This window comes from Acomys minous, assembly GCF_964271855.1.
Source record: "Acomys minous genome assembly, chromosome: 11".
Lineage (NCBI taxonomy): Eukaryota > Metazoa > Chordata > Mammalia > Rodentia > Muridae > Acomys > Acomys minous.
This window is the reverse complement of record NC_140492.1, coordinates 38,401,493-38,424,102: the sequence shown is the minus strand read 5'-3', so window position 1 is coordinate 38,424,102 and position 22,610 is coordinate 38,401,493. Positions and strand designations below refer to the sequence as shown.

The following is a 22,610-nucleotide window of genomic DNA, read 5'->3' as shown; positions in this document are numbered from 1 at the left end:
TATTGTGTCCAGACTAGACTTACCAAATTCAAGATAGAAAATTGATAATTAGGTGGCAGACGCTAAGGGAGAGGAAGGAGTGGGTAATTGTTTAACAGAAATAGAACTTCAGTCTGGGAAGACAAAAGTAAAGTTCCAAAGGCACTCGGTAGAGTAGCTCCACAACGTGAACATTCTTATTTCCACTGAAATGTATGCTGTGCTTGATCGGGGCTGGGAGATGCCTCTTGCCACACAAAAGTGAGAACCTAAATTTGAACCCCCAGAACCCAAGTATAGCCAGATGTTCCAGACACAGATACAGGTGTGTGCAAGCCCAGCACTACCACAGTGAGATGGCAGGTGAAGACGAGAGACTCCTCAGAAGATCATAGGCCAGCCAGACAGTGATGACCAACAAAGAGACCCTGTCTCAAACAAAGTGGACCATGAGGACCAATATCCAACATTGTTCTCTGACATCAATATGCATGCTGTGGCAAGCAGCATTTGTATTCATCACACACACACACACACACACACACACACTCACACACACACCACACACAGACACATACACAAACACACACACCACACACACACACAGACACACACACACACACCACACACAGAGACAAACACACACACACCACACACACAGACACATACACAGACAAACACACACCACACACACATAGACACACACACATACGGGGGGGGGGGGGGAGAGGAAGAGGGAGAGAGAGAGGGAGGGAGGGAGGGAGATTTGAAAGCATTAAATCACAGTACCCAGATGTATATTTATAACTGACAGCTCTCAGGTGGAAGGCATTGTCAATATGGCACTACCTTTTCTACTACAAAACATGAGAACCATGTAAGGAAATGAAAGCAATTAATTCCTAGATGTTATGCTTTAATCTTGAACAGAATCACTTCGTGTTCTCCAAAGTACCCAACAGCGAGCAAAGAAACCTAGAGGCCTCTGTGTCATAGTGAGAGCAGGTGTTCTGCTACACAGCACAGAGCAGTCTCCAGCAGGAGGAATGAACAGGCCGACGGCTGAGCCTCTAGTCTTGTGCTGGTGGCCTGAATAAGCAGAGCAATGCCTTGCTTAGTTCAGACTTGCATCATGAAAAAGCACCACAAGCAACGAAAGGGCGGCAGCTTTTCTGTAGAAACTGCTCCATAAATTTGGACATCTATGCTTCAGCAGAGGAGTCAGAAAGAGGGGATTTTTTTTTTTTGGTTGGTTGGTTTTGCGTGTTTTGTTTTGTTTGTTTTGTTTTCTTTTCTTTTCTTTTGAGACAGGGTTTCTCTGTGTAGCCTTGGGTGTCCTGGACTCTCTTTGTAGACCAGGCTGGCCTTGAACTCACAGCAATCCCCCCCCCCCCAGTGCTGGGATTAAAGGCATGTACCACCACGCCAGGCTGAAAGAGGGGATTATTAATAAGTATCTTCTTCGTGTCTCTCGGGCACTTCTGAGCAGTTCAGGAAGACTTGTTCTCTGCCCTTCAGCCCTAGGGCAGCATGCAAAACAGACTCATCAACTTCCTCCCCTGCAACTGTCTTTCAGCCTGTAGCTGTGGCCAGGCCCCACAGTGTCCTCTTTCAGGGGAACTCACCCTAAAACAGCCATGAAGTGCCCACTCTCCTTTCTCCACATGGAAAAAGAAGTGTTTCTGATGATTCCACTTTTGCCCTAATGCCCCCACCATCAGCACCCCGGTGTCAGCTGCAAGGATGAGTTAGAGCAATTCCCTTTAGCCCGGGCCTTAGAAACTATGGTTTCACCATATGGGATGCAAAAGCCGGAGTTAATGGTGTCAAGCTGACCAGGTGGGTTCTGCCTATAGCGCTGGCTAGAGACCAGCCTTTCGTTGTCACTATGTGAGGAAAGGGAGACCTCCAACTTTTTCTTTTCTTTTCCACACTTTCCTAAGCTCTACCAGTCATTAGTACTATATCATGCAACTATGATTATCACTTACGGTTGGAGGGAGCGGTCTTTTTTTCCCCCCCCCTTTTATTGAAAACAGGCCAGGAGATGGTGGCACATACCTTTATCCCCCAGCACTGGGGATGTAGAAGCAGGCAGATCTCTGTAAGTTTGAGGCCAGCCAGGTCTTACAGAGTTTGTTCCAGGACAGCCAGGGCTATACAAAGAAACCCTACTTTAAGCCTGCCCCCCCCCCCAAAAAAAGATGAAAACTTTTTTGCATAAAATATATTCTGATTACAGTTTCCCCCCCTCCCAGTTCCTCCCCACCTCAGCTCACACCCAAAACCACAACATTTCTGTCTCTCCTTAGGAAGCAAACGGGCATCTAAGGAATAGCATAAAACAATGGAAACCTAATACAGCAGGCAAGATTCTTAATCCAAAACTCTGAGATCCGAAATGTTCCCCAGTCCAAACTTAAATTTTTAAGTGTTCAGGTTTAGGCATATGTCTGATTTCAAGATTTTTGAATTATAAACATTCAACCAGTGAAGTTTATGCAAAACTCCTAAATCCAAGACCAGTGTGCTGATGCGTGCTTTAATTCCAGCTCTTAAGAGACAGAGGCAGGCAGCTCACTGAGTTTGAGGCTAGCCAGGGCTACATAGTGAGATCCTGCCTATAAATGTGTGTGTGTGTGTACATACATACATATATATATACATACATACATACATATGCATACATATATGTAATATATCCAAAACTTTCTATATTAGTGAGCTAAATAAGCCTCCCCTTTTTTGTAAATAAAATGAAAAGCTCCCAAATATGACACACTCTGTCTAATCCAACCATCTCAGGTACATATTCTCTGTATTTTCTCCCACACACAGGCAGAATGTAACCTCCGTAGGGAGAGGCCTCCTGCCTTCACTATTGTGTCTTCGGTGCCCAGCACAGTAGACAGCTGCTAGAGATGCTCAAACACAGACTGAAGCAAAGAAAAGACGCAACTGGCCTAAGCTTCTTGATGACCTTAGGGCACTAGGGACCAAATCCCCAGACCCAAGCACTCACCTCCACCTGAGTGATATTGACGACCAGCACCACCACCATCAGCACTGCAAACAGACAGCAGAAGACTCGTAATTTGAAGAAATTGGTCCACATTGTCCGGCTGTGTCTGGATGACCCATGGCCGACACCATGCTACCTTCACATTCAACGAGCCATGTCTTCGTTTGGCTGTGAGCTGCGGGTGAGCGCCCAGTTTACTTTGTTTCTATTCCACCAGTAATGTTAAGGGTCCTGTAGAGGACAGACTGCAATCGTTCAAGAGGCAGGTTTTTCTTCAACAAACAAGAGAAATGAAAGTCTCACCAACTGTAACGGAAAGAAAAGTCCATTTCCTTCCATGGGCCTTAGCCAAGGTCCAGTCACAAAGACAGAGCAAAGGACCTGGGGACAGTAGAATCTTATCTCCAGATCTTCAATTTTCTTTCCCAAATTAACTGGATTTTTTGTTTATTTGCTTTTTTTGGTTTTTGGTTTTTTGAGTTTTCATTTTTGGGGGTTTTTTAGTTTTTCAAGACAATTTCTCTGCATAATAGCCCTAGCAGTCCTGGACTCCTTTGTAGACCAGGATGGCCTGGAACTCACAGAGATCCACCTACCTCTGCCTCTCGAATACTGGGATTAAAGGTGTACACCACCATGCCAGGCTGATAATATTGTTTTTTATAAAAGTTACAAAATTCTCATAACTTCTCATTTTATAGCAGGGAACAGTTATCTGTGCATCTTATTTTTGTAGACAGAATAATACACCAGTTTTTCCATAAAAAAAAAAACAAGAAACATCCGATCTGATATCTTGCCTTCTAAAAATATATATAACAATTCACCAGAAAATATAGTTAATTTCTGTAGCGAATCTACTTCTTGTATACCATGGGAAATTCTGGCTCAAGAATGGATTAAATTTTTTTGTATTAATGTAAGGACATTTTGTTACTTTCTGTAAAGTAAAAAATTGAAGCACACAAATTGGTGATGATGTATTAGAGCTTTAAACTCGAGGTCAGTAGGAACCGGAAGCATACGTCACACAGGTTCCTTAATTATTAAGCTTTTTAGGAAAAAAGTCTTGAAGGAGAGCAAGAGTTCTCTCTCGTCCACAGTCTACTTTATATTCTACTTCATATTCTCTCTCTCTCTCTCTCTCTCTCTCTCTCTCTCTCTCTCTCTCTCTCTCTCTCTCTCCCCCCTGTATATTTCCACCAAAGGACATATACAAAGGAAGTAATTATTTATAATTAATTATTTCTGTTTCCAAGGCTTCGAGTTGAAGGTTCCTGTTGAGGGACATTTTGAATCACATTCCAGTTTCTGTTTGGTCTTTGCTTTTGCTCTCTGCAGGTGAATTTTCTTTATACATCAGTAAGTCAATGCATCTGGTGGTCCTGCCTTTATGTAAGCCTACATACTGGGCCTTGGGCACTTTGGCATTGCCTGCTTTGAAACTCTTATTAATGTTTACTTATACATTTTTATTTTCCTTTCTTACTGTATTCTGACTTGAGCTGACACTGTCTTCTGAATTTAGAAGGGGCAGGTAGGCCTGATGCATGTACGTTATCATCTATTATTTAATTTTTTTAAATTTACGTGTGTGTGTGTGTGTGTGTGTGTGTGTGTGTGTGTGTGTGTGTACACGTGTGTGCTGACCCACACTGCCAACCTTCATCTATTATTTTAACGGATATTTTCTACACTGGCTACTGTTAACTGTTCTTTTCTTTCCTCAGCCATTTTGACGTTGTCCTGTAAAGCCTGATCCGAATTACTCTCCTTATTGTTTGAGAGGTGGGTCAGAAGAAGAACTCTCATTTCACAACTCCAGTTTCTGCTGCTTCTGGACTGTTCCCTTGCGACCTCCAGCTGAAGGGTGTCGCTCTGCACTGACACTGATCGCAGCTGCAGTCTCTGTGCCAGGCGCTGATAAAGGCTTGCTTACATCACCTGCTGCTCCAGTAGCCTTTGGCTGGAAAGCAAGCACACACTACTATAGACCTTAGCGAGAGGGAACTGGGTACATTTAGAAACAGGTAAGACGTGTTGTTTAGTGTAAGGGTTGCTGCTGCCTTGAAAAGCTAGGCTCTTTACTCATTGGAAATAATTCCGTTTTTTAAAAAAAAACGGGCCAGTGAGATGACTCAGCAGGTGAAGATTCTTTCTGGAAAGCCTAACAGGCTGAGAATGATCCCCAGGATCAACAAGGTAGGAGAGAACTGACTCCTACACATTGCCCTCCGACCTCCATATATGAGCCATGGAGTGCGCACGCGCACACACACAGGGCGGGAGGGGGGAACAAAAGTGAAAATGAGAACATTGCATGTTATACAGTCCATATGAATTAAATTGGGAACTACAAAGTCGAAGTGTCACAAAGCAAAAGTAACACATGATGAGTACAGAATCAATATTTGACACAGGGAAACAGAGAGGCACCAGCATTTTGCTCTCGTGTAGGGAAAGAGAGCATAATCATAGTCCGAAGCAGCTCAGAGGAGCTCAGGTGCATCATGGCTCCCTTCAGTTTTCTGCTGGACCTAGAAGCCTCTTATTCTCACTCCTCTACACCACCTGCTGTACCACGCCCAGCCCCCGAGAGCCATGTTAACTCTTCCCCAAGCCAGCTGCAGAATGGGGGCAGGACTAAGCTGGAGGAATGTTCTTTTTTTACTTCTTAGCTGATTTTTCTTTGTGTGTGCTTCTAACTTCTCCAACTACATTCTACCAGTTATGACTGTACTTAAAAAAAAAAAAACAATAGGGGCTGGAGAGATGGCTCAGTGGTTAAGAACACTGGCTGCTCTTCCAAAGGTCCTGAGTTCAATTCCCAGCAACCACGTCGTGGCTTGCTACCATCTATAATGAGATCTTGTGCCCTCTTCTGGTGTGCAGGTGTACATGCAGGCAGAGAGCTGTATGCATAATAAGTAAATAAATCTTTTTTTTAAAGGTTTACATTTATGTGCCGGGTGTGGTGGTGCACAGCTTTAATCCCAGCACTTGGGAGGCAGAGGCAGGCAGATTGCTGTGAGTTCGAGGCCAGCCTGGTATACAAAGAGAGTCCAGGACAGCCAGGGCTGTTACACGGAAAAACCAAAAAAAAAAAAAAAAAAAAAAGTTTATATTTATATCAGAGAGAGTAGTTCCTTTGTTAGAGAAACGTGAGCTGGGGACAGAAATAAGAGTGCTAGCAAAAAAAAAAAAAAAAAAAAAAAAAGAGTGCTAGCATAGAAGGCATGGCCCCAGGTTCAGGAGGGAGCGAGGGAGAGAAGGAAAAGTGGGAAAAGTCACTAAACCACCATTCTAAACAATGCCAAACAATGCCAAGAGTAACTTAGCCATCTCGTGCCCACCTCAATGCCGTTCCCCCATACCAAGGCACTTACCCACCCTGAAGTGTCTACAAATTTTGAGCAGGAAATGGCTATGAAAGCAAAAAAAAAAAAAAAAAAAAAAAAAAAAAATAGCTCTGTTGCCAGGACCCGGAAACTCCTCTCAAGGAGCTGGCCATAAAAGCCATGCCCTTTCTTGATAGTGTTCAGAGCAAAAAAAAAGCAAAGAGGCACAGAAACTTAGCTGCCTCGTGGGTCGGTGTAGTCTGCAGGTTGCCCAAACGGGAGCCACTCGGCGTAGGACATCAGTGTGATTCAGAACCAAGCGGGAGCAGCAATGCAGTGGTCAGTGATACAGACAGATGAAAGCTAATGAACCAACAGGCCACAGTCAGCTATACAAGACAACCCTTGTGGCTGGAGGCTTCTGCCACAGAGACTCGTGGTCAGTCATGCCAGGAGAAGATGGACTTCCTTGTACAGCACAAAGAGACTTAACTAGATTCTGCTTGAGAGCCTGTAACGATCTGTCTCTGGAAAGATAACACACTAAGATGGCCAGGATCATCACTCCAACTGAGCCCTCCCCCTACCCCGCCCCACACCCACCCCCACCCCCTTCCTTATTTGTTTTGTTTTTTTCTCCCCTTCTTCATTTGTAAGTTTCTCATTTTTTCATCCAGAAATAAAAACTGCAGAGACGAAGAGTTATATCTAAAAGTAAAAACTGAAGTTTAGATATACGGAGAAACAGTCTGGTATGGTGGCATACATCTTTTATCCCAGCACTCAGGAGGCAGAAGCAGACAGATCCCTGTAAGGTCAAGGCCAGCCTGGTCTACAATAGTGAATTCCAGGACAGAGTAAGATGTGCAGAAATAACTGGAGACGCTTCCGAGACCAAGATCAATCTGGGACTAATGATGACACAGGGTGCCTTTCTGTAACCCCCTTTTCTCTTCCATGTACCCCCACCTCCAATGTGTACCCCAAAGTGCTGACTCACCTAGACTTTCTCCTTCAGAGTTTTACAAGGCAGGACCCAGCATTCATGGAGACTACCTGGTGGATAAAGAAGCTTAATGAGTCATTAAAAAAAAAAAATAGGTGCTGGACAGGGGCTGGGGGAGTTGAGCATTATACATTTACAACCACCGTGGAAACTTTTAAAATACCAGGCCCTGGACCCCATACAAAGAAATAAACCTGAATCTATGGGGATGGGCTTAATACCGTCCCTGAACAGGATGGCTGGCCAGAGGCTATTGCTTACGTAAGTTGGCAAGGGCTGGTGGTACTAAAATGAATTTTGAATTGTGCCTCCGTGTTCTCTCGGGACAACTTGATTTGGGGCACTAGGGACAACCATCCTCTCTTCAATGACCTATCCCTTCATTTCCCTTCTCAGTAACCAATTATAGCACTTTTTAATAAACTCTGAGGAGGTTATGAGAATAACAGGCACGGAAAGATGATGGTAAGTCCAGACAAAGGGGGGGGGGGGCAGAGCCCAACACTGCAGAGTTAAAAGTATGGTGTGCCATCCCGAGAGGCATCGGACAGTCTTGAGGGTCTGGGCATCCTGCCAGCTTCAAAGATACCCTAATGTTCCAAATCACAAATAATGGCAGTGGGAGAACACGACCATATTTGGAAACATGGCAATAGTCTTCCTTCGAAGTATATGATGAAAAGCAAAGGGAAAATTACAATTTCGTAGACGTTTCGCAAAATCCTGCCTCGTAACCTCTCTTAGCACCACCTTCTGAACTTGGGTCAAGCAGAGATGGACCACAAGCCAAGATCTCAACATCACCCTGAGTCCTGTCACACACTCGTTACAGCAAGTGGAGAAACTGAGGACGGAGATGCTCAGACTCGCCCCGCCCCATCTCTGCAGCAGCTGGGATCCTCCCGTCCCAAGCTGCCGCAGCCCAGAGCTGAAGCTCTGCCTGCGTCTTGGGGCCTCCACTCTCGGGCTCTGGCACACAATTGGGACTCCTGGGGCCGCAGCTCTCCACACCGGGCCGGGGACACCAGGGACGCCGGGGACGCGGGATCGGTGCTCTGCAGCCCAGGGGCGGGCGAGGCACGCCGCACCCCGAGCTCCTAGGACAGCATTCTCCCCGCCCCGCGCAGAGACGCAGCTCGCACTCACCGGGTCTCGGGTCTCAGCCACCGCTCGCTCTCCCGCGGGACGTGGACGTTCCGTTCGGTGTCCTCAGCGCCAGGCCGTTCTTTCCGCGCTTCCTGACCCCGCTACGGCGCCTCACCCCCGACCCCCGGCTACGATTGGTCGGACTACGGGCGGGGCGGGGCGGAGCGGGGCGGGGATGTTGACTGACAGCTGCTCAGGCGAGGTGCTGTACCCGGAGGCAAGGACAAGGAATTAGCACTCCCTGTGCTACCCACCTCTGTAAGGCTCGCCCGAGACGGTCCTCTCTGGGAGACCCATAAACTGATGACCTTCGGACATCAACGTTTCCCTGGAGCATCTTTCGGCAGGATTTCCTCTGAGAACTCGAACCACTGGCCCTGCAGTGGGGCAATTGCAGGCTCCTGATATCAGAGAAACACAGCTTGCGAAAGGCGAGCATGAAGATAACAGGGCCTTGAAGCTTCTTGCTTTGAAGTTAATCTCTTGGCAAAAGTGCCAGAATATTCCATCCAACCCACCCTCAATTCTGGATTATCCTAGCTTGGACATTTTAACTGAAGAAATATTAGAAGCAGTTCGGCAAATCTGAGGCCTGAGAGGAGTCCCTCGAAGACAGAAGGGCCTGTGGGACAGAAGGCATCCCAGGCTCCTCGAAAGGGCATAGAACACTGTGCAGTTAGTCTTTTAATCTGAGCAAAATGCTGACAAAATAAATTATTAAATAAGAGTAATACCTGCTTTCAGACTGCGTCCCCACGTTGAAGAAGAATTAATATAAATTACAGCTGGCATCAATTATCTTTGTATTTACTGACCACGGTACCGTAGGAACCCAAGGTCAGGGAGGATTGAAGGGAAACAGTTGTCTTTAGGACATGATAGGATTCCACACCTATGAACTCAGGGCCTCAGCGGTTGCCTGCACAAGACCTAACTGGCTTCTGGGGAACGGAGATACTGTTTTCTTTAAGGGTATGGAGCCTGGTACGTCAACCGCTCTCCAGTGGATGGTCCCACCCCTGTGAGTATCTGAGTAGCACAAATTGGACTAAGTGGTTGTTTGGTTGTTTGTTTAATTTAAGAAAGCACAAAGTTAGTGAAGGCTGCTGGAGGAGAATGGCAGAGGAGTTGAGGGTGAAAATGATCAACAGAGACTGCACGGAGTTCTGAAGGGATTAATAAAAAGTTATAGATTCCGCCAGGCAGTGGTGGCGCCCACCTTTACTCCCAGCACTCGGGAGGCAGAGGCAGACAGCTCTGAGTTCGAGGCCAGCTTGGTCTACAGTGAGTTCCAGGGCAGCCAGGCCTACACAGAGAAGCCTCACCTTGGAAAAACAAAACAATCCGGGCATGGTGGCGCAGCACATGGGAAGCGGAGGCAGGTGGATCTCTGTGAGTTCAAAGCCAGCCTGGTCCACAAAGTGAGTCCAGGACAACCAGGGCTACAAAGAAAAAAACAAAAAAAAAACCTCTGTCTTAAAAAAACAAAACAAAATGAAGATTCTGAAGCTAGGGACTGGGTAGCAGAGCCCTTGTCTGGTAGGTACAAGGCGCTGGGCTTGATCCCCATTGTCACTATCAGCTGGCTGAGTGTGCAACCATGTCCTCAGCCGTCACTGGGCAGCAGTGAGCGGCAAGCCGTCTATGATTTGAGTGTCGGAACCCTACTTGTGTTACAGTCCCTATTCAGGCCTTGATCAGGAGGACCCTTAACCCTTAACAAGCAGCCTGTATACTACAACACTCAGCACGGGGTCTGAGGCCTTCTGGCAGGAGGATTTGCTCCATCTCTGGTTCTAGAGAGCAGGGCTAGTGTGTTGTATTCTTTGGTTCCTTACAGCCTTTTTTTTTTTTTTTTAAACCAGCTTTCAGTCCTTATTTCTCTCCTTCCTCCTGCCCTGGAGCCTCTTCAGCTGCACAGCTTCTTCTTCGGCTGTCAGGTAAGCCGTCGTCTGACACTTTTCCACAACTAGATAGCTGTGACTGGCCTGGCCTTTGCTACTTGGCCTCTGTTGGGACTACATTCTGAGACTAGGCCACTCGCCCCACCCCTAGAGTATGGGTTCAGCTGGGCATAGTGGTGCACATCTTTAGTCCCAGTACTTGGGAGGCAGAGGCAAGTGGATCTATGTGAGTTCAAGGCCAGCCTGGTCTACATAGTGAATTTGAGATAGCCAGAGCTACACAAGAGACCCTATCTCAAAGAAAAGAAAAGGAAGGAAAAGAAGGCCTCATTGCTGCATAACCCACCCTCTGAGTATGTGATGGAGCGAAGGGAGAGAAAGAAGAAAAACAGTTTGTGGGCTATGAAGAGAGACAGATCTGGAGACATGAGGGGGAAAGAAGTAGGCCTGATGTGACTAGCCTGCACTGCCACCAGAGGCCATGGTGAAGTCCCAGCCTGTGCTGCTGCTGAGGGCCATGTCTGGGTCCATAGCCTTATAGCAGCAGGGGTCTGTGTTGACGTCCATGGCCCATGTTGCCACCAAAGACCATTGGGACGTCTCTAGTCTGGGCTGCAACCTGGGACCTGTTGATGTCCAAGGGCTGAGCAGCAGGTGGGAGAGTTGGCCCCACCCCTTGCCTGGGCAAAGAGAAGAGCTGGCCCTGGCCAAAGCAGCACTGCTGGAGGGCAAGCCATCCCAGCTACCACACCTGGCAGGCCCAGATCCAGGGCTTTGAGTTGGCCCACGCCAATATTTACTCTATCTGTGAACTGCTGGAGCGTGTGACCTGGTCTGTCATACAGATCCAAAGCTGCACGATCTTCATGACATAGGGCAATAACAGGATATCGGAGAGCAGTCTAGATGAGGATCCAGTATTAATGGTGTAGCAGATGCCAGAGACCTCAAACCAGACCAATGACTCAGTGCAAGGAACATTTGCAAGTAAAGATGTGTGGACAAAGTACACAGTGTGGGACAAAAGGGTATAGTGCCAGATTTTGTTTGGTTGGTTTTCTTTTTTTCTTTTGGGAGGAGTTCTACAAGGGTGGAGGGCAAATACAAAGGGGCAGGGAGATGAGTGGGATTGGGGTGCATAATGTGAAATTCACAAAGAATCAATAAAAAGGGTTTTTTGGTTATGGTTTGTTTTGGCTTTTTGAGACAGGGTTTCGGTATTTTAGGTCTGGCTATCCTGGAACTCACTCTGTAGACCAGGCCTCAAACACAGAGATCTGCCGGGCATAGTTGTGCATGCCTTTAATCCCAGAATTTGGGAGGCAGAGGCAGGTGAATTGCTGTGAGTTCGAGGCCAGCCTGGTCTACAAAGTGAGTCTAGGACAGTCAAGGCTACACAGAGAAACCCTGTCTCAAAAAAACAAAACAAACAGAACACAAGAGATCTGCCTACTGTCTGCCTCCCAAGTGCTGGGATTAAAGGTGTGTGCCACCACCGCCCAGCCAATAAAAAGTCTCTTTAAAGAAAAATAAAAAGAGTACAGGGTGCCAGGCATGGCTTGTCATGATCACTTGAGCATAGCACCATGTGCCGTGTGCAGCAAGGGCCAAGGATCACCAGCCAAAGGACATTTGTCAGTGACCACAAAAGGCCGGCACCTTCAGGGGTAAGGGCCTGTGTTAATAACACTTTCAACACATTCATTCCTTTCTTTTCAGCCACAGCTTTTTGGTGTAGGTCCCTACACCTACACAGTGTTTCCCGATATTCATAACTCCAGTTCCAAAGGATCCAATACCCTCTTCTTGCCTCCATAAGCACACATGTGGTGCACAGACAGCACGTGCAAACTAAACACCCATGCACATAAAATAAAAATAAATCTTAAAGAAAAAAAAAAACAGTAAAACTGCATCACCCAAAAAGTATTTATGAAACTTTATAGTGCAGGCTGATCATGCTCAGAGGCATTTCTGTCCAACATTTAGTGGACCTAGAGCTAAGCACACCTAAATCTGTCATTTCTTTGTTGTTGTTGTTGTTGTTTGTTTCTTTTATTTTTTGTTTTTTGAGACAGGGTTTTTCTATGTAGCCTTGGGATTACAGGCATGCACCACCACATCCTGGGAGTGCTGGGATTACACGCATGCACCACCACATCCTGCTGCTGCTGCTGTTGCTGTTGCTTCTTTCTTTTCCATTTTCTTTTTCCTTTGGTTTTTCGAGACAGGGTTTCTCTGTGTAGCCTTGGCTGTCCTGGACTCACTTTGTAGGCCAGGCTGGCCTCGAACTCAAAGCAATCTGCTTCTGCCTCCCTAGTACTGAGATTAAAGGCGTGTGCCACCACACCCAGCTGCTGCTTTTTCTTCTTCTTCTTCTTCTTCTTCTTCTTCTTCTTCTTCTTCTTCTTCTTCTTCTTCTTCTTTTTCTTCTTCTCCTTCTTCTTTCTCTTCCTCCTCTTCCTCTTCTTCTCCTTCTTCTTCCTCTTCCTCCTCTTCCTCTTCTTCTTCTTCTTCTTCTTCTTCTTCTTCTTCTTCTTCTTCTTCATGTAAAGGAATCAAGCCAGCACCACCAAGATTCTTGCACATTCACGTTTGCTGTAGCACTATTCAGAAATTCCAAAGTTGTGAAACCAACCTTGCTGTCTGTCCACAAGCAGGAATGGGTCAAGAAAATGTGTTACATGCACACAATAGAGTTCTATTCCACTGTTTAAAAAAAAAAAAGTGAAATTATATTATTTGCAAAGAGAAAAGAACAGAAATGAGGCCGGGCGCTGTGGTGCACACCCAACTGTGTCTATCATTTCTTTTAAATTACTACTTTAAACTGGCCATGTTCAGGAATGTACGGTTGGTTGGTTTGGTTTGGTTTCCAGACAGGGTTTCTCTGTTATAGCCCTGGCTGTCCTGGGACTCCCTGTAGACTAGGCTGGCCTTGAACACAAGAGATCCACCCTTCCTCTGCCTCCCCAGTGCTGGGATTAAAGGCTTGCACCACCACCAGGCAGAAATGTGCTTAACTAAGCATGCTCCCAGAGGGACTCAACCTCAAGAGAAGATATAGCAGTCCCTTGGATAAAATTCCCTTGCTTCCTTTGTGGAGAAACAACAGTGCTTTGGGAATGACTCTCATGTGTTCTTTTTGTTTGTTTGTTTGATTGTTTATATACAATGTCAACACTCTAAACTTTTGGAATAAAATCGCTCTGACTTTTACTTACTCATAGCTGAGAGCACAGGGAGAAACAGCTGTGGCTACTGATCAGTGAAACAAACAGATGTCAAACCCAAATGTATAAAGCTTTTATTTAAAATTAGACAGACTCAAATAGACAATATAAAATAGCAAGGCTTCATAAAACAGACTCCAGCCACCTTAAGTCTTACACTACGTATAGTAACATTTTTTAAAAATTGAGAAATAGTACAAAACCAAATTATTTTTAAACTCTTATTGCCAGCTTTAAGGATATTCTGAAACATATGACTGTGGTATAGTACAGTGGTACAGTGTTTGTCTCACATGCCAGCACCACACACACAAAATTACTATAAAATATCCAAAGAAATGCATTAGTGATGCCACTCTAAGGAGTCCTTATGACCACTAGAATCAATTAAAAGAATTAAAATCCAGTGTGATTTCTACCCACTTGCAAATAAGAAGCACCTCATCCTAAAAAGACAGTGATCAACTTCTCTCCAAGGTAATAAGGACCACTTGTTTAGTTGATTTTTAATTTTAATATGGCACAATAGGTTTTATCACTAAGGTTTAGAATTTAAATGTTTCTATGGAAATAGTCCCAAGTACATGGGAGATGGCTCATTTGAGCCCAGGAGTTCATGACCAGCCTAGGCAACATAGTGAGACCACCCCACCATCACCACCTCAAAAAAAGAAAAAAATGTAAAATGTTCCTTACAAACTACTTCTGTTTCACTTCAAGAATAAAGGTACTATGGCTGGGCACAGTGGCAAATTTTTTTTGCCTTGGATCCAAGCACTCAGAAGGCAGAGGCAAGCAGATCTCTGTGAATTCCAGGACAGCAAGAGCTTTATAGAGAGACCCTGTCTTTAAAAAATTTAAAAACTAAAATAAAAGTATTACGTATTTAACATTTAAAACGTAACTACAGAGCCAGCACTCAGGAGACAGAAGCAGGCGGATCTCTATGAGTTCGAGGCTAGCCAGATCTACAAAACGAATCCAGGACAACCAAGGCTACTTGTTTCAAACAAACAAGCAAACAAGCAAACAAACAAAAACTACAATAAACCCCTTTTAACACAGATGTGGCAAAATAAGAATATACAATGAACAACCATGTAACTGAGACTTTATTTTTTTATGAACAGGAACTAACCCTATGACTGTATTTCCCCTTCCTACTTCAGGAAAAAATAATATTATTGTTATAAATGCAATCTTAATACTTTACATAAAAAAGTGACCAGGAGAGATCATATAATATTTAAAGCCTGTATATTCCTGAAAGTATTTATGAAAAGTAGAACTAGACTTGTCCTAAATAGATAACAGAGAGATACACCATTATGATGCTTGTATATTTAAAATAACCTAATAAATCTAGGAAAAGCATACACTCAAGAATGGCACCCATATAATTAAAGAACAAAGTTATTTACAAATAACTATGTGGCCAGACAAACATTTTCTAAAACATGCATATTATAGTGTCCTCTTATAGTCTGACATGTAAGAGCAAACTACTGAACTATTTGACAATTATCACCTGCCATGCTTAGACCTTTCTCACACCAGGACAGCATGTGGTGCTCTATAAAAGGCAAGATGAAACAGCAAGTACAGTATTTCTTGAGAAAATGTTGTCTACTTTGGCAATCAGTCACACTATCTGTTATCAAATACAGGAGAAGAAGATACCGCGATTCCTTCTTAAAGTCTTAGCTTTACTATTGCTGCTTATGAAGACAGAATCCCAGGTGGCCCAGGCTGGCCTGAATCTCACTATGTAGCTAAAAGTGGCCTTGAACTCCGATCCTCCTGCCTCCATGTCCCAAGTGCTGTGATTACAAGTGTGTGCCACCAATGAGCTGTGGTGGCCTAGGCCTTTAATCCCAGCACTTAGGAGACAGAGGCAAGCAGATCTGAGTTCAAGACCAGCCCGGTCTACAAAGTGAGTGCCAGGACAGCCAAAGCTATAGAGAGAAACCTTGTCAAAAAAAAAAAAAAAGTGTGCACCACCATTCCCTACTACTATTATTGTTTTTTACAGACAATTTTAAGGAAGTCATTTTTTGTGGGGGGGGGGGGGGGAAACACTTATTCAAGGTTCTGAAAGATTTAGCTGTTTGCTACAACTCTGCCATTAAAGGCCCTTTCTTAAAAGCTGTTTTCCCTCTTTAAAACGCAGATTTTTTTTAAACTAAATATAAAGATTAACAGAGAAGATATAAGGATCACTTTAAATATAAACATGTTTTTACAGTTTACTACTGACTACTGCAACTTTAGACAAGTCACTTAGCATCCAGGGTTTCAGTTTCTTCTTCAAAATCAAAGAGTCAGTCCCTGCTGTGAGGCCGGCACCTCGTTAGAATTGTTGAATAACAACAACAACAACAGCAACACACAATTTTAAGATTCCTTCTTATTCTTACATGATAGGAGGTTTTTTGAGCTATTGTGGTTTTGGGGGGTGGGGGTTGGTTTTGGGTTTGGTTTTGGTTTGCTCGAGACAGGGTTTCTCTGTGGAGCCCTGGCTGTCCTGGAACTCACTCCGTAGACCAGACTGGCTTCCAACTCAGAGATTCGCCTGCCTCTACTTCCCGAGTGCTGGAATTAAAGGTGTGCGCCACTGCCCCCACCACCACCCAGCTACATAGCACGAGTTTAGGCTTCTGCAGTAAGTCCAACTGATAACTAAATGCTCTCTAGAGTAAGGAAATTTTATATGAGACAAAATAGCACAACTGGACAAACTCTCCTCTCAAAAAAAGTTCAATGTTCAACTTCCAAGACCCCCTGGTCTGTCCCCTCTCCAACCAAACTAACAACTAACCCATAGCGTCACATAAATTACTATTCCTTCGTTATATAAATTATCCTTAAACTTTATAAACCAATAAACACCCATTAAGTCTGGGCCCTAGCTTTTCTACATTCTGGCAAACAGGATTTTCATCTACATTCAAGATGCTCTACAGCCCAAAGCAGGCTTCGTCACATTCTCATACTTACAATCGCTAGTAAAAATAAAAGAAAGATAAAAGCAGACTATTAGTAATTATCATATTCTGCCAAGTTTTTCATAAAACTACGTTGACCGCCATTTTCCAGACTAGGACAACGAGAAAAAGAACAATGGATTCTGCTGACAATGCTGATCAGCTCAGATGGCTGTACCTGCCATTACTTTAAAAAAGGAGGAAGAGGCTAGAGAAACCATACTCAGGGAGACTCAACCGCGGCGTTTCAGCTACTTCTGAAAATTAACCTGCAGTGAAGCAGTTTGGGTACTTGTGTCGAGAGATGGCTTTTCTTTAACTTTGGGCAGCAAATGAGGCACTTAACTGCAAAAATAGAAAATGCAAAACTAAGAAAATGTCTTGTCTCATATTGAACAAGGAATGAAAAAGAGGCCTGAAGGATGACTCACAAACACCTGTAACTCCAAGTCCAAGGGAACTGACACCCACTTCCGGCTTCCTCCAGCAGGCTCACACACATGCGCACACACACACTCTCACTCTCTCTCTCTCTCTCTCTCTCTCTCTCTCATATACACACATATATATACATATATATACACATACACATACAAACTCTCACACATACACACAAACACACTCTCTCCCACACACACTCGCACACATAAAATTAAATATTTTTTAAATGCCAAGTTATAAGATGCAATTATTAGTCAGAAGGTTAAATTTTCAGTTTTCATCCGCCATGCATTTAATGTTACACATCTATAACTAAAGAAAATATTCTGAAGACAAGACAGTTGTTCTGTGTATAAAGCACAGAAAACATGTCCTTTTCAAAAGACTTTGTACTTATGAGAATGAAATGCAAGCCTTCCCAACCTGAATGCTATGTATTTACAAACTAGGCAACAGCTCACCATAACATAGGAATGTCCCCTCAGCAGAGAATACCATGTTGTCTTCAACTTTATTTTGGAAGGACCTGAGCTTTTGTTTTACATACTTTCAGTTAAGAGGTTCTAATGGCTTTAACAGAATAATCGATGGCATTTAGCACCTAAGTTTAGAGAACAGAAGTATTGCCAGTATTTTTAAAAGTTGCTTGTCCACAGGTGGAAAAATAGATCTGTGTTGTGCTATTTAATGAGAGCAGAACATTCTAAAAGATATAACACCAAGCTCCTAATGTCATCTTTGATTGACAGATGTACCTTCAAAATTCAAACACAATATTATTCATGAAAATATATTTTTTTTCGTTTTTGTTTTGCTGCTGCTGTTTTTATTGTTTTGTTGTTGGGTTTTATTTGTTTGTTTGTTTGTTTATTTTGAGATAGGGTCTCACATGTAGCCCTAGCTGACCTGGAACACACTATGTAGACCAGGTTGTCCTTGAACTCTTAGAGATCTGCCTGCTTCTGCCTCCCAAAATGCTGGGATTAAAGTCATGCACCATCAGGCCCAGCCTTCAGAGGCGGCACTTTTCAGATATTAAATTAACAACAACAACAAAAAAAAGTCTTTAAGGAAAAAAAAATCCCAGTCTATCAGTAGAAGGATTTTAAGTGTTCTTCATTATGGGACAAAGATAAAGAGTGAAATAAGGACTTAGACACAGCTCACTCACCTAGGATGCAAAGGGCCCGGTTAATCCCCATTCTCCCTCTCTTCCTCTCTCTCTCTCTTTCTCTCTCTTACACACACACACACACACACACACACACACACACACACACACACGAGAGAGAGAGAGAGAGAGAGAGAGAGAGAGAGAGAGGGAGAGGGAGAGGGAGAGGGAGAGGGAGAGGGAGAGGGAGGAATAGTTTTGGCCCTTCTGCTCAAGTATATATAGAAATACAAGCATGAACATAATGATAAATGAATATTGATGTCTTACAGTATATTTCTTCCCAAAATATTGGCACATAAATATCATAATTAAAAAATAGTGAAAAGACAGACATTTGAGCAGCATCATTCCAAGTGAATAGGTTTCCTGTCTCCTTTCTCTACATCAAAGAAAAATATTCTTGCCCAATAATCTTGATCAAGTAAGCTTGATTTTAATCCTACGTGGAATACTTTACTTCAAAACTGATCCACAAATTAGCTAACGTTTGTCATGAGGCAATTTAATCACCCCACTTAAAAATCTTATAATCTAGGAGATAGGTGGACAGGTCAGTGGCAGGGCACATGCCTAGCATTCTCAAGGCTCTGGGTTTAACTGCCAGCATGCATGGGCGCGCGCGCGCACACACACACACACACACATACACACACACACACACACTTCTATAAGCCTTTTTCTCCTAAATTTTCTTATATAAGAAGTCTTTCCATAATGCAGAAAAGGGGAAAAACATGTTTTAGTCCAAGAAGACTGCCTGGCAAATTTCAGTTGTTCATAATCCTTACCTTTGTCATGTCCTCCACATTATATTCCTTACCATGTAGTGAAGAATTAAATTCCTCCTATTTAAATCACCAAAACTACTTCAAGGAACTGTTTTTGAAAGGAAGGTATGTATGTAAAAGAAACATTATTGGTATAATTATTAAAAAATAAAGTGCATATGCCTTTTAATATCAATATTGTTTAGTACATTAGCACAATCAAAATGAAGACGTAGCTCAGTATCTCATACCTGAAAAGTATGGGACAAGAATACAAGTTGTAATATAAACAATAACAAAATGGGAGAAAGAGTTGCTCCCTGCAAAAGGAAAGAAGCAACTGAAACTATGAATAGACTCGGAAGTGCCTTTCTGCTTCCCATGCGATCAGAGGCTACACAGTGACACCCACGTGCAACACCTGAAATGCAGCGTCATGTTCCGGCTGCGGCCCTTGGACTCCTTCGTTTAACTTACAGTCCTCTGGCATCTGGCTAATTTCATCCTGTAAGGCAGGAGATGCTCTTTGAGTCTCGCTGTCGGACAAGGCATCTAACCTTTCTGGAGAACAAGCTCCGTGACACTTAGTGTCTCCTGCCACATCGTCCGGATCTGTCCTCTCATCAGCATCATCTAGTTGCTGGACTGAGGTTAAGTACTGTTCCAGCAAGGTGTTATCCTGCTCATAGCTTGAGCTCTCCTTACTACAGTCGCTGTGCTCCTCAGGCATGGCCTCTTTGGCGTATTTCACTGTGTCCGTGGAGTTCCCCAACATGGAGCTTTCGCTGCTCTCTATGGAACTTTTCTCAAAGTCCAAAGAATCCTGCAAACAGTGAACTTGTGTCAGGGAAGAGTGAAAGCCAGAGTCTGGAAATTCTGGCACAGATTTCTCTTGAGGAACTTCATCCTCAGCGATGAACCAATCCAAGTTCTGATCAGAAGACAGGTCCTGACGTTGTGGAAATAGCGGTGGCTTAGGTGACACCAGAGTACTTGATATAGGAGGAACATCAGTATGCCAGGAAATTAGACGCTGTTCCACTGTCTGTTGCCAAGCCTGTAGAGATCTTACCTGTAAACCAGAAGATACTGTTGTTATCAAGTAAAAACCATGCCTTTAAAACTGTCCTGAGGGGCTGGAGAAATGGCTCAGCGGTTAAGAGCACCGCCTGCTCTTCCAAAGGACCAGGGTTCAATTCCCAGCAACCATATGGCAGCTCATAACTGTCTGTAACTCCAAGATCTGACACCCTCACACCAACACACATAAATTTTAAAAATTAAATAAAATGTTAAAAAATATTTTTAAAAGAAAGTGATAGTTTTTTAAAAAATAAATTAATTAATTAATTTAATTAAATAAAACTGTCCTGAGCTTTTTACCCCCAGAAGTCACACAGTTGCCTTCCTTCATCACTCCCCTGGCCTCGTCACAGGCCTGACTCCCAGCTTAATAGATCAGGGACAGTGTTCTGTGTCATCGGTAGCAAAGGGCAATCCCCAGCACAGAGAGCAAGGCCAGAGAAGTACAACAGCATCTTTCTCACTAATTACTGGGTTGATATTGTACAAAATATAGACAGGCATCTAGTCTCAGTAAGGGCCAATTGGCACCTCTGGGTATAATGGATCCTCTAAAATCATTCTATTTGAGATATACATGCAGACATAGGACTTATAATTATTTTATAATATAGTATTTATAACTTTCTAAAATGACTAAAAATATTCCATATTCTTGACAATATGACCTTTTAGATGTTTAAGGTATAAAAATAATTTCAATTTTTGTATTAGAAAAATTGCAAACTACAGCCAGGCACGGTGGTGCACACCTGTAATTCCAGCACTCAGGAGACAGAGGCAGGTGGATCTCTGAGTTCAAGGCCAGCCTGGCCTACAAAGTGAGTTCCAGGAAGCCAGGGCTACACAGAGAACCCTTATCTCAAAAACAAACAAACAAACAAAAATCTGCAAACTGCTGGGCGGGTAGTAAGCACACACCTTTAATCCCAGCATTTAGAAGGCAGAGGCAGGCAAATCTCTGAGTTCAAGGCCAGCCTGTTCTATAGAGTAAGTGCCAGGAAAACCAGAGCTACACAGAGAAACCCTACCTCAAACAAAACAAAACAAAAAGGGTGGGAGAAATGGCACTTGCTATTCTTGCAGAAGACCAGAGTTCAGTTCCCAGCACTCGCACAGCAGATCACAATTGCCTGTGACTCCAGGTCCAAGGCTTCGGTCACCCACTTCTGACTCCAAAGGCACTGTACACACATAGATCACATACATACACACAGGCAAAGCATATGCATAAATCTTTTTTTTTTTTTAATTGCAAGCAAGAATGTGACAGAGCTAGGGATGTAGCTCCATTGGTATAGTACTTGCCTAGCAGGCATGAGGCCCTGGTTTCGAACCCCAGCACTCAGCTGTGGTGATACACACCTGGAACTCCACCACTTGTGAGGTGCAGACAGAGGATTAGGAGTTCAAGGTCACCATCAGTTATACTGAGCTTACAGCTAGCCTGGACCACATGAGAATTTATCTCAAAAAATAAAATAGATACCTGGGAAGAAGAAAAAGCCATATATGGAAGTTTTAGTCTTGCTCTGACTACTCTCCAAGGCGATTTCTTCTCTTCTTTTTGAGGCAAGGTCTCATACATAGCCCTGTGCTAGCAAGGTACTTTCTGATAGTAGTTTAAAGTGTATTTTTTTCAAAGTTTTTCTATACATTCTCAAATATTTATAGTTTTAATATATATTTTCAATTTTTTTAATTATTTTTACTTATGGAGGGGCACATACATGCCTGTGGAGGTCAGAGGGAACTTGCCGGAGTGGCATCGCCAACTGCAGCACTCAGGAGAGTGGCCCTGCATCTCACCTAGGTAGCATAGTAGAGTGGGGGCAGGAGGGGCATGAACCATCCCTGAGGGTGAGGGCGAGGGGGTGCTGCCCCTGCCACCGTCTGTAGTCCGCTGGGAGGTAGTATGGGGGGGGGGGACACCCTCCTGCCACCTTCCCCCTCACTACCTTTGGCAGTTGGGAGAGCTGGCCCTGGGGTCATGAGAGAGAGCTGGGTGAGCTGGCCCTGTCCCTTGCTGGCTGCAGCACTCAGAAGAGCTGGCCTTGGTGGGGGAAGCACAGGTGAGCTAGCCCTAAGGACAAGAGTAAGCCTCTCGCCTGCAGCACTTGGGAGGGTGGGTCCTGTGCCTTTACTGGACAGCAGGGTGGAGCTGGCTCTGGAGGTATGGGTGCCGCTCAGCTGGGCTGGAGGGCATGAAAGCAGGAGAGCTGCCCCTGCCTGCTGCTGAGGGCTGCACTGGGTGACCTAGGGGGAGCAGTGCTGGAGAGTTCACCCCAGTGGAGAGGATAAGCACTGACCAGCTCAGCTACCACCCAGGCCCAGATCCAGGGCTTCACTGGTCCACCCCAAAATTTCCATCATCCGTAAACTGTTGAGACTCATGAAAGGGCCAGTCCTGCTGCCAAGCTGCAGGATCTCCTCGGCACAGAGCAACCGCTGGATAACTGGGAGGAGTGCCAGTGAGGATCCAACACTGATGGTGTCACAGAAGCCAGAGAGCACCAGCCAAACCAGACTCACT

At 44.3% G+C, this 22,610-nt stretch overlaps 2 protein-coding genes and 1 long non-coding RNA gene across 7 annotated transcripts in view; 1 reads left to right on the top strand and 2 right to left on the bottom strand.

The window, feature by feature from the left end:
* The window catches only part of NXPE3 (neurexophilin and PC-esterase domain family member 3), a 50,846-nt gene extending 42,276 nt beyond the window's left edge, over positions 1 to 8,570 (bottom strand). Inside the window, exons 1-3 of one of the 4 annotated variants that reach the window (XM_084801550.1) lie at positions 8,492 to 8,570; positions 7,340 to 7,395; positions 3,002 to 3,176 (exon numbers count right to left, since the gene is read on the bottom strand). In XM_084801550.1, the coding sequence (XP_084657676.1) occupies positions 3,002 to 3,094 (93 nt within the window). In that variant the 5' untranslated portion in view covers positions 3,095 to 3,176; positions 7,340 to 7,395; positions 8,492 to 8,570. Of the gene's footprint in view, positions 1 to 3,001; positions 3,308 to 7,339; positions 7,401 to 8,491 lie in introns of those variants that run through there. The other 3 variants (XM_084801548.1, XM_084801547.1, XM_084801549.1) reach the window with 3 other exon arrangements.
* LOC311608917 lies at positions 8,569 to 16,990 on the top strand. The gene is made up of 3 exons (XR_014783189.1): positions 8,569 to 9,512; positions 10,357 to 10,431; positions 16,725 to 16,990. It is a non-coding gene; the product is annotated as an uncharacterized lncRNA (long non-coding RNA).
* The window catches only part of CEP97 (centrosomal protein 97), a 32,716-nt gene continuing 23,785 nt past the window's right edge, over positions 13,680 to 22,610 (bottom strand). For both annotated transcript variants that reach the window (XM_084801545.1, XM_084801546.1), the window contains exon 11: positions 13,680 to 20,066. In XM_084801545.1, coding sequence (XP_084657671.1) covers positions 19,389 to 20,066 — 678 coding nt within the window. In that variant the 3' untranslated portion in view covers positions 13,680 to 19,388. The remainder of the gene's footprint in view (positions 20,067 to 22,610) is intronic.